The 13,803-nt window shown below is 44.6% G+C and overlaps 1 protein-coding gene across 1 annotated transcript in view; it reads left to right on the top strand.

The window, feature by feature from the left end:
- ELOVL6 (ELOVL fatty acid elongase 6) overlaps positions 1–13,803 on the top strand; it is an 86,920-nt gene that overhangs the window by 45,194 nt on the left and 27,923 nt on the right. The window contains exon 2 of the mRNA XM_054164581.1: positions 12,645–12,776. Coding sequence (XP_054020556.1) covers positions 12,645–12,776 — 132 coding nt within the window. The remainder of the gene's footprint in view (positions 1–12,644; positions 12,777–13,803) is intronic.

The following is a 13,803-nucleotide window of genomic DNA, read 5'->3' as shown; positions in this document are numbered from 1 at the left end:
AAACATTCTGAGTGAGATTGAATGGGGCTCTGAGCAACCTACTGTAGTTGAAGATGTCCATGCTCACTGTGAAGGGTTTGGACTAGATGTCCTTTAAAGGTCCTTCCAACCTGATTCTAAACCAGACAGGCCGTGATATGTAGTTGAGGATGTGCTGATTGTACAGCGTTTCCATGTTCCACTTCATTCCCACTATAAGTTTAGGAGTGTCATCCCACCTTCTTAATTTTGTCTGCATCAGATCTTGAAAATTCTTGACAGTAATTAAGAAATTGCTTCTACTGCTTTATCACTTGCAGTATTTCTCATGGTGTTTCATCTTTTCTCCTCAAATGATTTTAGAAGCAGGCCAGTTTGTTACTTCCTTTATAGTTAAAAAGGTCTGCTTTAAAGGACCTGTTTTGACTCATTTAAAGGAGAGTGATTCTGGGTTTAAGGAATAAGCTCTAGGCCATGGCCACTGATATGGGAATCATAATGGGTTGGAAGTACTGGGAAATATACCAACAGGTTAGTCTGAGGACTGCAGACTCCCCTGGGAATCAAAAGCATAAAATTCCTTTGTAACCAGTGGTCAGTGGCTCATGAAGATGCCACTTGATAATGATAATATAGCCAGCTAACACACAGGGCTGCCATCTCTGTGGTGGACACGTCAGGCAAGCTGCAAAGCATAGTGTTGTAAGGAGGCAGCAGCAAAACCTGACTCCTAGCTACTCTGACCTGCTCCTTGTTGCAAATTTTGAGCACTGTTGAAACACTTCTCTATTTGTCCTGACCTGCTTTATGGTTGATTAAGAAGGTAAATGGCTGTTTGGTGTTAAGAAGGGAAATGGCTCTTTCTTACAGAGGGGTGGTTGAAAAGATTGTGGCAAGACTACCTATTTTCAGGGTGGGGGGGGGGAGGGAGAGGCTGGGTTTTGCTAGTTTCCCATCAGTCAAGAGTTAGGTCCAGATTTGCCGCAGTGTTTCCTTTAGCATCCTTTGTCACTTGATCTCAGCACTAGACAAAGATCAGATGCCTGTGAAGATTTTATTAGATACGTCAAGCAGTCCTTGACGTTGTGTATCAAAAAGTACTGCAGGACCAGTCAGAGCAGGCAGCTGTTTTCCAGATGACCTGATTCTTCTTCACTAAGGGATGCTGGAGAATGCTCTTTCATTTGCTTCTCTACCAAAATGTCCTCTTTTTTGTGAGCCTCATTCACTCCTTTCTCTTCCACAGGGCATGTGAGCATTTACAGGGTTTGATGCTTTCAAGGCATTTTATTCTGCAGTTCCATTGCTGCAGTGCCACTGGTACCAGTGTCCCCTTTTAATCAAACCTAGGCCACAGAATGGCACTGCTGGCTTGCTCTGATTTGTCTATGTGGTTTTAGGCCTTTAGAAGAGAAGTGTGTATTCTAATTTATTATGCTTTTCAGACATCCCCTCTGTTTGGTTTCCTCCAGGATAATTGAATGTCTTCTGGCACTGAAAGGGTTATGAAGTGATCTTTTCTGTAAGGTGGCCACCAAACCCTGCCTGTACATGACTATCATTTGTTGTGTTTCTAAGGCTGTGCTCTGCTCTATAGGAGAAGCTTGCATGTCTTTTTGTTTGTTTGTTTGTTTTGTTTTGGCTGGCAACAATCTCAGGAAATTCAGAATGGGTTTGTTTTGTTTGTGTTTTTCAATCCACCGGCAGTTGTAGCAACATCATTTTCTGCAGTCTCATTGCAGAATGCTGCAAGGGAGCAACATCTACTGGAATGACTTTTAGGGCAGATAGAGGAACAGCACACTGCCTGCTTGCTATCCCTGCCTTCTCTATGTTTCATTTTGAGTGACTACTTTTGTTCTACTGAAGTATTTTTTGTGCTCTAACAAATGTTATTTCCAAGTCTGTTTACAAGTTGCATTTGCAGAGACCTGACCATGTCACTGTGGTGCAGAGGCTCTCCTACAGATGCAGAGGCAAAGGTAGCTGTAGCATTTGTGTTGATGTGTTACTTGTGTTGTGTTAAATTAAATATCCCCAAAGCAGTGAGCAAAGCAGCACTTGTCTATATAAATAACATCTCTGTGTTGCTTCAGGGATCTTTCTGGATCTGAAGGACTTGCACTGATGTACTCCTTTAAGTGCAAACTTATTACAGTATCACAGTATAACTAAGGTTGGAAGAGACCTTGAGGATCATCGAGTCCAGCCTGTCTCCACAGACCTCATGACTAGACCATGGCACCAAGTGCCACATCCAGTGCCCTCTTGAACACCTCCAGGGACGGTGACTCCACCACCTCCCTGGGCAGCACATTCCAATGACGAACGACTCGCTCAGTGAAGAACTTTCTCCTCACCTCGAGTCTAAACCTCCCCTGGTGCAGCTTGAGACTGTGTCCCCTTGTTCTGTTGCTGGTTGCCTGGGAGAAGAGACCAACCCCTTCCTGGCCACAACCACCTTTCAGGTAGTTGTAGAGGGCAATGAGGTCACCCCTGAGCCTGCTCTTCACCAGGCTAAACAATCCCAGCTCCCTCAGCCTCTCCTCATAGGGCTTGTGCTCAAAGCCTCTCACCAGCCTTGTTGCCCTTATTAGATGTCATAACCATTGATTGATCAGAAAAAGCAGATCAAATGAGTTAGGCAATATGGAGATCTAGTTATTTTTGTGCTATGTCTATGCCTAGTGTAATCACTAACTGCTTTCAGGTGAGAAGTCAATATAAAAAGAATGACATCAACTGGAGGAGATGTAGGTTAGTAGTTGCCAAGTTCAGCTGCAGTTGTGTTTACTAGCTTCAGGTTTTTACTGTGGAGGCCAGAGGTTTAAAGTTACATTGATGAAATTAAAAGTGAAAGTGCTGTAGCTTTTCATCAGAACTGCAGTTGCCTCTGACCTACATTAGCTTCCTTGATCTCTGCTGTACATCCACCGCTCGAAAGACCCACAAAATCCTGGAGAAAACCATAGTGCATCCAAAAGGACACTGGGACGCCCTGCTTTGTTACCTGTTATAAGCCCAAGTCTCTGTATTAAGAACTGGATGTGTTGTCAGAGCCATGTAGATGGATTTAGCAGAGATTCATAGTGAAGAAATTTCTCTGACAATACTGTGGCATACTCTGAAGACTATTAACAGCCACAGGGATGGGCATCACTTTGCCAGTAGGCACCTATGAGTCTTCTGGGACCAGGTTACATTCTGAGATCTAGTGATGTAAATCTTTGGGGGGCTGTGCAAAAATGGTTGCAGCTTAGTGATGAGTGTCAGTAACAGGTGAGATGATGGGGAGGAGTGGAGGCATTGAAGATGTTATGATTTAGATTGGATATGAGGAAACAATTCTTTGCTAAAAGAAACAAGTTGCCCAGGGAAGTGGTGGAGTCACTGTCCCTGGAGGTGTTTTTTAAAAAGTGTAGTCATGGCACTTCAGGGCATGGTATGCTGGTGTTGGCTTGACTGTTTGACTTGAACTCAGAGGTCTTTTCCAACTTGATGATTCTCTGCAGGCTTTGGTGTAGTCTGGGACACTGGCTGAGTAGAAAGATGTGATGGGATTCAACCAAACAATCTACCCACTGGGCTGCAACTTCCACTGCTTTCCATATGAGGTGGAAACTTGAGCACAACTGTGGTCGCTGCAAGCACACTGTCACCTGCATCTCCACTGGGTGGCTCCCCATTTGAACTATAATTTGGTAGTGCTAAGGGAGGTGATGGACTTGATGATCTTAAAGGTCTTTCCCAACCAAAATGAGGCCCTGATTCTATAATTTAAAGGTGGGGGAAATTCAGGGTGGAGACAGAGATGAAGCTGATTTGCCTTCGTTGATAACAGAATTTTGGCAAGCTGATTTCAAACCCCAAAGTTTTTCAGGTTGTTTTGAAGATTGGTTTTTGTTTGTTTGTTTTTCTGAAGTGCTTCCCACTTGAGGCCTAATTTTATCTTGTGACATTGCTTATTTGGGGTTGTAGCTTATGGGTTTTTAAAGTCTTATGGTTTCTTCCTATGTAGAAGTTACAGGCTTATAAAGAACAAGGGACTTTATATACTGCAGAGCAGAGTGTACCTGTTCTACCAGAAAAAAGCTGTCCCTGAATTTTAACTTCCTTTTCTCACCCTTACACTTTGCTTTCATTTTCTTACTACAAAGGAAAAGGCAAGAAAAAATTACTGCTGCTGTTTTCATCCCTAGCTGCACACACTTTATGACCAATACTCTGTAACATGGAAAGGCTACAAGCATCAGTGTGACAAACTGCTGGCAACCACATTTCAGCAAAACAAAGGTAACCATCAGGGTGGTGCAGGACGTGAGCCACCTTCATTCATGCCTCCACAGTGTGCCCTTGTTTCTCCTCTCTAATTTTAGGGCTATTGCCTGCCCTGACAAAGACATGAACTGGGAAATGCTTTCTTGCTCCTTGGTCTCATTGAATGTGATGTGGAGGAAGGTTCAGATGGCCCCCTTGCTCCCTAGAAAAGATGCCCATGCAGACTGGCTGGTGGGGAGCTGGAGCTATCTCCAGTGACACCTCCAGCTGGACCAGAGCTGCTTATGACCTGTAATCACTGCAAAAAAATAGTTCCTCAGAGGTAGCTGGCCTTGCAGCTCTCACTCTTCCTGCTCAAGTCTGGGCAGTCAGAGACTTGGGTTCTAGGCTATGCCTCAACTTGAGAACAGGTCTTCTGAGGAGCAGCTCAGGAAACTGAGGTTGTTTAATCTGGAGAAGAGGAGGCTGAGGGGAGACCTCACTCTCTGCATCTCCCTGAAAGGAGGTTGGAGATGAATGGGCATTGGTCTCTTCTCTCAGGTAGCAAGTGATAGCACAAGAGGAAATGACCCCAAATTGTACAAGGGGAGGTACAGGAAGAAGAAACTGAAAGGGTTCTCAAAGACTGGAACAGGCTCCCTAGGGATGTGGTTGAATCCCTGGAGGTGTTACAAAGAGGCACTGATATGATGCTGAGGGATGTGCTTTAGCACCAGACTTGGCAGAATTAGAGAATGGTTGGACTCAAACATCTTAAAGGTGTTTCCCAACCAAAACGATTCTGTGGTGCTGTTAGCACTCATGGAGCAAAGAGTGCAAAAAGTCCTTCTCTTCCCTCATCCTTTTTGGATGAGTTGAGCTTGGGATAGCAGTCCCTTTGGCAGCCTCCCACTGCTGTATTGCCTTCCTTTTTGTGGGTGAAGGAGTTGGGTTGATGATACAGGTACTGTCTGTCAGTAATGGCATGAACTATGTGATGGGAGCAGGACCCTGGAGAGAAGGCAGATGTGGGGGAATAACAGTACCTGGCCAAAATGCATTCCCAGGATGCTGACTCCTCTTCCCTTGCTCCCAGCAGGAAAAGGGTTGCCTAGGGAGCAGCCTTGGCAGGAGCACAGACTGGCATATGAGACACTACCTGTCGTGAGAAGGCTGAAATGGTCCTTTGAGAGGCAGGCTTTAGAAATCAAGGGCTCAGATGATTGGTATGAGACACATTCCCATTTACTCTCTGATAGCCTGTTACGTCAAAGACCATCATCAGTGAGTCAGCTACCTGTGTGTGACTGTCATCATTGCTGCTCTAAATATAAATGCCAAAGGATACTGAGCTGCAGAAATAAACTGTACTGTGTTGGCACGCACCTATCAGACAGATCTTCCTCCTCTGCATGACCTCTCTTAGTTATTAAGGCTGATATGGGCAACAGCTCAAATCAAAGGCAGGAGTACAGGTCATGTTTTTGTTAGCAGATCTGGCGTGCTCACATTTGATCTCTTCTTTCTGGTTCTGTCAAGATTATCTCTGGGAAGAGAGAGAGGTTTGCTTTGACAAGATTTCTGAGGTAGAAGCAGAGAGACCGAGAAGCGCTTTCACACCCGTTTTTATACATACAGAATGTGTGATTTTTAAATAAGCACCAGAGAAAAATAGCTTTGCCAAGGGTACCAGCCACTGCTTGTGAGCTGTGGACATGAGTGTGATGTGTGATTTGCAGTGGTTCAGGTTGGAGCACTTTAATTAGACTCTCATGTTGGGAGAAGGAGCTTTGTAGCAAGGAGGAGGTTGGTCTCGTCTCCCTAGTATCGAGTGACTGCACAAGAGGAAACATCTTCAAGTTGCACCAGAGGATGTTTAGATTGGACATTAGAAGAAAATTCATGATAGAAAGGGTGTTCAAAGCTGGAATAGGCTCTGCAGGGAGGTGGTTGAATCCCCATTCCTGGTGCTTAAAAGCGGCAGAGATGTGGTTTTGAGGGACACAGTGTAGCACCAGACTTGGTAGAGTTAGATAATGGCTGGAATGGATGATCTAAAGATCTTTTCCAGCCAAAAAGACTCTGATTCTATGATAAACACAAGCAGTTTGTGTTTGCTGTTGAAAGCTGGGAAAAAGTTGTAAGCAGTCCTGTATCTTTCATCTTACCAAGCATCCTTTTTTTTCCCCCTTCAGTAATATCTGGGGGATTTCATTCAAGTCAATAAAATGGTGATGAAAAAAAGCCAAAGGAAAACCCTCAGGAGCCTGAAATTGCCTCTTTACTGTGCACTCTGCTCTGGCAGCTTCAGCATTTGTGATTTTTTGCCTGTTGTGCTCCCTTTACAACATATACAGAAGTGGAGAAGTGGTAATGAGTTCAAGAATGACCTCTGCCTGTGCAAAATAAATACATCTTGATTTTTGAAAAAGAGATCTTAAAACATTACAGAGTGTAAATAGAGGGGGGGCAAACACTGCTTCACTTTACTTCTGAATGCTGTTCAGAGGAAAATCCTGCATTAGGTGGTAGAGGATGGTTAAAAGGTCTGTGCTAAGGTCGTCCTTTGTGCATTTCTGTAAGGACTTTCCTTCCTGATCAAAAGAGGTCCTATGGAAATATTGACTTTTATGGTGCATATCTATGTTTCAGTTTACTCATTAGCAGCAGAGAACTCTACAATAATGACTCAGGCTGCTATTTTCAGAGGGGGGGGGAAGATATGGCACCAGTGCCTCTGTGCTGAAAGCAGCTCCTTCAGCAGCACTGCACTATTCAGGGATATTTCATTTTGCATCGGAGACGCCAGGATGTCTCGCGCTGCTGCACGTGAGGCTCGCCCTCAGGCTTCAGCCCCTTATTTTAGAACCCCCTGGCAATTCTTGTACTTTCAGGATTTTATAAATAATGTGCTTCTGGGGGTGTCAGGATTTCTTACTCCTCAGCCATCTGTGTGCTGCTGCCTTCCTCTCTGGATTATTTGCTGCCCCTTTCTGTGTTGTGCTTTCCTGCCCAAGGCTAGATGGCTGATGCCTCCTTGTCACTTCTTAGTGCCTGAGTGGGTTTTCCTGTGTGGGACTGCCTGGCTCTGAACAAGGAGAAGCTTTATCCCTGGTGGGGTGGATTTCTTCTGTCTTGCTTTATCAGCCCCCAGTTTCTGCCTCCCTCTTCTAAGTTATAGTTTCCTTCTTTCTTGTTTCCATTTCTCTGCCATGGGGCAGAAATAAAGGATTTCAGCTTTTATAAAGCACATCAGTGTCCAAATCTTTTGCCCCAACTGCCCTGCAGTGGGACAAGATGACCTTTGAGGGTCCCTTCCAACCCAATGCATTCCATGATTCTATGATTCTTCCATCCTCAATGAAACAACCACCTATGGGCTGTGGTCCAGGGCATCATAACACTACCTGTCCCATTGTAGGATTATTGTAGGAGAGTGGCTTAAGGAAACTTGAACTTAAGGAGAAACTTCTTCACTCTGAAGGTGCCAGAACACTGGACCAGGCTGCCCAGAGAGGTGGTAGAGTTTCCTTCTCTGGAGACTTTCAACTGCCCCCACCCCGCCCTGTCCCTGGTTGCATTCCTGTAAAGCCTGCTCTAAGTGTTACCTGCATTAGCAGAGGGATTGGACTAGATCTCCAGAGATCCCTTCCAAACCCCACCATCCTGGGATTCTGTGACCAAAGATCTGTGTTTCAGCATGGGTAATCTGAGCCTGTTGATGTACCCATGGGTGCAAGAAGCATCCCCCCTGGAACTTTAGCAAAGAAAGGACTTTAAGCCTTCTTCCCTTCCACATCATCCCAGCTTCATGTGCATCTCTTGGTTTCCAGATACCCTTATTTGCTGCTGTGTTTAGCATTCAGCCTTTCTCTTCTAGTTCTTCCATCATACCAGCTGCATCTGCCTGTCTCCTTGCATTGTCATATGGCCACTTCTGTGCCAGTATCTTGGAAGATCTGCTTCATCTTCAGCCTGTAGCCCCAAACTCTTGCCTCCCTTTCTTGTAGTAACCCCCAGCCTCCTTTTCTTATAGTAACCTCTCAACCATTGTATAGGTTCTCCAGAAAATTCCCCAGCCTTCCTTTTGGGGGAAAGAGCTGGCAAATTTTCATGGGGAAACATGGAGTTGTATTCAGTAGATATAGTACTTAGTCCCTGAAGTCTGAAAATGTAGGAAGGTGGGAGACAACTGTGAGAAACAGAAATGCCAGGAAAATGTGGAGGATTTGGCAGCTCTGTCTTTATATCTACTGTGTTACCCTGCAGAACAGAATTGAAGACAAACATATGAATGTGCTAACATTGAAGTTATTGGGTGCAAGTCTGCTACTGAATTACTTTGGAGGATTTAAAATGTTTTTACTGTCAAGGTTAACTTTCCGCTCTATTTAGTTTCTCTTCAGGTAATAGTGATGAGAAGTTACAGTACTCTAGAACGACTCCAAGACTGGGTTTAAAGATGCTCATCTGATATTAGCCTCCTTTGGCTAAAAACCATATCATATATAACCAAATGCTGTCAGATCGCCATTGCTTTGTGTCACCAGACTGTAGTCATGAACCTTTCAGGAAAAACCACCATGAAAACACTGGTAGGAAGCTGGTTAATACCAGTCTAATGCAGTTGAACACATTATTGTAAGAGTACATACCTCTGCAGCCTCTTTATAACCGCATCATCAGGACTACCCAGTCCTTATAACTGCTATTGTACTGCAAAGAGGGGAAAATTCAAAGTCCTTTTGATGCTAAAAAGTGATCAAAATACCCCAGCAGGTGTCAAAACCGAGATGATTTCAAAATCAGCCTAATTGTTATTTAGGACTGTGCTTAGCTCTGATAGGAGATAATGCTGCTGTGTCTCTCTGTGTCTGTCTGAAACTGCTTACAGCTGCTCTCTGCAGCTCACATCATGCCTCCTGCCAGATCTCCTCCTGTCTGCCACAGCCAATACAAAGCTGTGTACTGCAGAAAACACCATTTACCATCACTGCAAATAATGCTGAACTCCTTACAAAGCTGTTTGAAGTGACCTGAAATTTATCTGTTCTAAATAACTCCATGTAACTATTGACCTCAGTATACTGAATTCATAAAAGCCAGCTTCAGTAGTAAGAAGCAAAACAAAATGTTACTCTCTGTAAATATCTAGAGTTAATTGGTGTAAGTATGGAGTGTCTTGCCCAGGAAGAGGGGAATGAAACAGAGCACAGGCCTGAGCTGCTAACTCATCCAGACTGATCTTTATCCTAGAATTGGAGCCAAAGTCAAACCATGACTTTGACATTATGGCTCTATTTGTTCCAGAACTGAACTGCTTCCTGCCTGCCTTCTCAAAATATATCTCTAGCTACTGCTCTCAAATCCTGTCCTCCTCCCATGCCAGCCTGCATAACCCGTGTCCTGTTGGCAGCTGCCTAGCAGCACTGTGGTGCGGTCTTTTCTGCACCAAGATGTCATCTTGCACTGCTTGAGGTGGCATCCTCTCACTGCTCTTGGTTGCTTTGGAGCTCCATTCCTGGACTAGTGCAATCCTTCTTCTGGGATGAGGGACTCCCACTGCAGTGCTGCAAGGTGGAGTGGCTTGTACCTTCCCCATGGCATGGGGCTGTAGAGTCCCTCCTACAGACTCCCTGCAGATGGCTTGGCCTGAGCAGCCATATGTGTGTATGTGCATCTCCCTCCCTCACTGTGTGCATTGCTGGCTGGCTGCGCTGAGCACTCTGAGACAGGACTTTGGTGGAACTGAAGAGACAGAAGCATGAAGAATGGGCATCTCTCCCACTGACCCAGGGCAGCTAGGACAGCACTGCAGACAGCCCATCATATTCCTTTTGCCTTCCCTTGCCCATGCCCAGGTTGGCAATGGCTGTTCTGCACACTGCTGCTGAAGAGGCTGCAGAGGGGAGGAGACTCACACTGAGAGTCTGTTCCTGTCCTGTAACCCATAAATCTTGTCTTAACAGTGAGGTACCTTGTTATGAGCAAGTTTGAGGTGGTTCATCACTCCCCAAACTGGGAAACAAATATTTACTGACCTCCAGCCAAGCTAAACTGCAGTCATGCTGTCAAATGTGGTAATTCAGTCCCTTCCCTGACTGAAACTCAAGACTCTATAGAACTGAAATTCATTCTTTTCTGAGATGAATAAGGACTGAGGCCTTGTGGTTTTCAAAACTTGGTTGTGATAAACATTACTATGGCAATTAGACCATCTTGATGTGCAAGGTGAGAGGGCACTGATTCTGTAGTCATTCTGTTCTTCCTGGAACTTGTTGGCAACAGGGATGTTAGAGCTCACCCAGGAGACCACAGAACTGGGTCTTCCCTTCTCAGCACAGAGCGCTGGTTGGGGTTTCATACAGTTATCCATTTGTAACACAGCTATGTTAATAGAACAGGAGTTTCTAAATGGGCAGAAAATGGCATGCTGCTGCATGCATACTGATAGGCTCCTGTCTCTTTAGACCTACCTTTTGCTTAGCTTTCAAGCTCATGAAACTGTTTTCTCTCCAGTGAAGACTGCATGTGCTGTGCTTTCTTTGGACCTCAGATATGCTGCTACAGCATTTCTTAGTTTTCATGGGCCTCATGGGAAGCCCCTTGTCCATCACACCACAGGCAGTACTATGCCATGCTGTGCTGCATGCGTTGCTTGCTGTCCACACTTAGCTGTATCTGGGGCTAAACTCTAGGGCAGTTACTCTGTCACCCAATGACCTCTCTGCAGCAGAGAAAGGGGATAAGGTAAAAGAGAGAAGACCTACAGGTTGAAATGAAAATGGATTTAATGAAATAGCCAAATGAATACCAATGTCAGTAGAAGGTATATAAAGTTGTACTCTGCCCAGCAAAAGTGCAGCAGTCACAATATCCAGAAATGCAGTCCTCGAGTGGAAGGAAGAGGAGCAAGGTAAGGAGGAGCCCAAGCAGGAGGCTTTAACAAGGCACCTGTCTTCTCACAACTCTCCCCTTTATACTGGGTGTGGTGCTCATGGTCTGGGATACATCTGGAGAGAACTCCAGTCAGCTGTCCTGGCTTACTCAGAGCTGCTAATGGCCTGCAGCCATTGTCTGGGATTCTGTCCATGCTGTGCTGTCCCTACCCATTGCGGTGGTTTATCCTCAGTTGGCTAATCACAATGAAAGAACCTTGAGGTGACACCTACTTGGCACCAGTGGTGACACCATGAGTATATCCTTGTCTTTATCCTGTGGTGAAGCAACATACTTAAACATCCAGCTGAAAGTCCTGCAAAAACTCTGCAAGGCTACCATGTGGCTGAACCTCCCTGGGCAGTGTGCTGTGCCCTTGTATCAGGTCTGTCTGCCAAAGCAACATCTCGGGGTTCCAGCATCAGAAAGAATGTGAGATCTTGTAACTTGCTGCTACCTTTTTGTGGGCATTAATGAAGTATTTAAGTTTCTTGAGAGTGTTTTGGGGGTTTTTTCCCTTTTTTTTTTGGGGGTGTGTGTGTGTGTCCAAAAAGAGCCAGCATCTCTCACTGCAAAGCCACAGTCCACTGATGTTTGTGAATATAGATTTTGTAGGGAAAAATCTGTTCCTAAATACACACCCATCCAGTTAGGCCACCATTAATGCTGTACATCATTGTATCACAGTGTACTATTGTGTGGGAATGAGTCCCAGGATGAACTCTGGTTGACTTACAATGAATTATCACAGCAGAGTTCAAAGGTTTACTGATTATTGCTGGCTGGGCAGTTTTAAAAATAAAAGTTGCAATTCTATGAGTATCTTTGAGTATCATTAACAGAGCCCTGCTTCACCTTTCAGCAAACTGACTGATTTCCTGTATCAGCACTCAAAGGCAGGGCTTGTGCAGTAGGGGGATGCCACCCAGCATGGTCACTGCTTAATGGAACTATTGACCTCTCTTTGCTGGCTCTCTGCTTTTCATGAGGCTCTTCACAATGCGTTGCAGTGCTGAAGTTCTCCCAAGTGCCTTCTTGGAGAAAACTAAATTGCCAGGTAGCAAGGAACCTAGAAGAAACAAATACTGATGTGAAAAAGATAAGCGAGCTGCAAAACGTGATCAACTGGTTCAAGTGTCAACAGTGTTGTGCTTGTACAAGTGTGTCTGGGCTCTGCAATATCTATTCTGTGCCTCATAGAAGTTAAGTCTTCCGAAGCTGGGGATGAAGGAGAGCCAAAATTGGCTGTCCTTTTTCAGAACTTCCCCAGGGTCAGTTTTGTCAGCACCTGGCCCAGCGTGCAGGCAGGTAGGTTCATACACTAGCAATAATCTCAGTAGGAGCATCTTCAGAAGAGTTTCATTTCAAGGAAACACACAAGCCCTTGACAGCTGTGTCGAGCTGTGACTCTGCTGTGTGTCTGGTACTCATTAAATACTTGACAGATGTTTTCTGGTTTTGTTTTGCAGGAAGAAATCATTCCTGTTTTCAGCTCTGTATGCTGCCTTTATATTTGGTGGTCGGCACCTGATGAACAAACGAGCAAAATTTGAACTGAGGAAGCCACTAGTGCTCTGGTCCCTGAGCCTTGCTGTCTTCAGGTAGGCATTTCTTCACACCAACTGCCTTTGACAGTAGTCCATGAAGAGGGTTTTGGGTCCTTCACACACAACAGCGCTCCTAACATGACAACCAGCTCACTCAACCATGGCATTTCTTTAGTTCTACTATTCAGAGTTATGTCCTGATCTGCTCCTCACCATTGAAATGATCCCCTTTGACTTGCCAGATCATACAGCATTTGAAGAGGAGGGAAATCAATAACCCTCTTGAAAAACAAAGGCAAAAATAGAGTGAGGACGTGAGAAAAAGCGCTGATCACTGCAATAGATTTACCATGCAAGCTACAAATGGAAACCAACATGTTAAGATGTCAGTCTCATTCTCACTTTTTAGTTGGTATTACATTTGTATGGGCGCACATATGGAATATGCGGTCAACGCTCTGATCTTCATTACAGGGAGGTAAATTTAAAGTCACTGCTTTGATGACAGGTAAATTAGGTGACTAACTGAAATCAGAATCTAGCTTCTGGATACTCCCTTGCAAAGCACTTGTGACTGTAGCAATAGGGTGGCTTCCCAGGGAAAGGCTGTTTCTTAGTGCTGCACATCTGTGTCATCAAGTGTGGGGAAAGTCGTGTTCAGATTCTCAATAGCTGCTGGAGTCAGGAGTAAAACTGAGCAATGTGAATTCCTCTGTATCTGCTAATAGGCTAATTTTTAATGTGACTGAGGATACATGAATGAACTAACAACTGATTATAAAAAAAGCCTGTACAAACACACGAACATTGCTACAGTTTGCTAAGTACGTAGAAGACCTGAGGATTATTAGCCTTCATTTCTGTGCTTGTTGGGAGTGTGTAGTTCACTCATCAGCATAGAAACCATTTGCAAACTATTTTCAAACACTGCCACCTGTATCTTTTTCTAGTATCAATATAACAATTGCTGATTATGTCAATTTACAAGTACATAAAGCAGGTTTTCTGTGAGTGCTGCATGATTTTTTTCACAAGATCAGAATAGCTTCTAATAGTTTCTAAAACAGAGTTTCTACCAAAT

Source organism: Dryobates pubescens, chromosome 1 (genome assembly GCF_014839835.1).
Source record: "Dryobates pubescens isolate bDryPub1 chromosome 1, bDryPub1.pri, whole genome shotgun sequence".
NCBI classification, from domain to species: domain Eukaryota; kingdom Metazoa; phylum Chordata; class Aves; order Piciformes; family Picidae; genus Dryobates; species Dryobates pubescens.
Note: the sequence above shows the minus strand (reverse complement) of the source record. Positions and strands in the feature narration are given on the sequence as shown.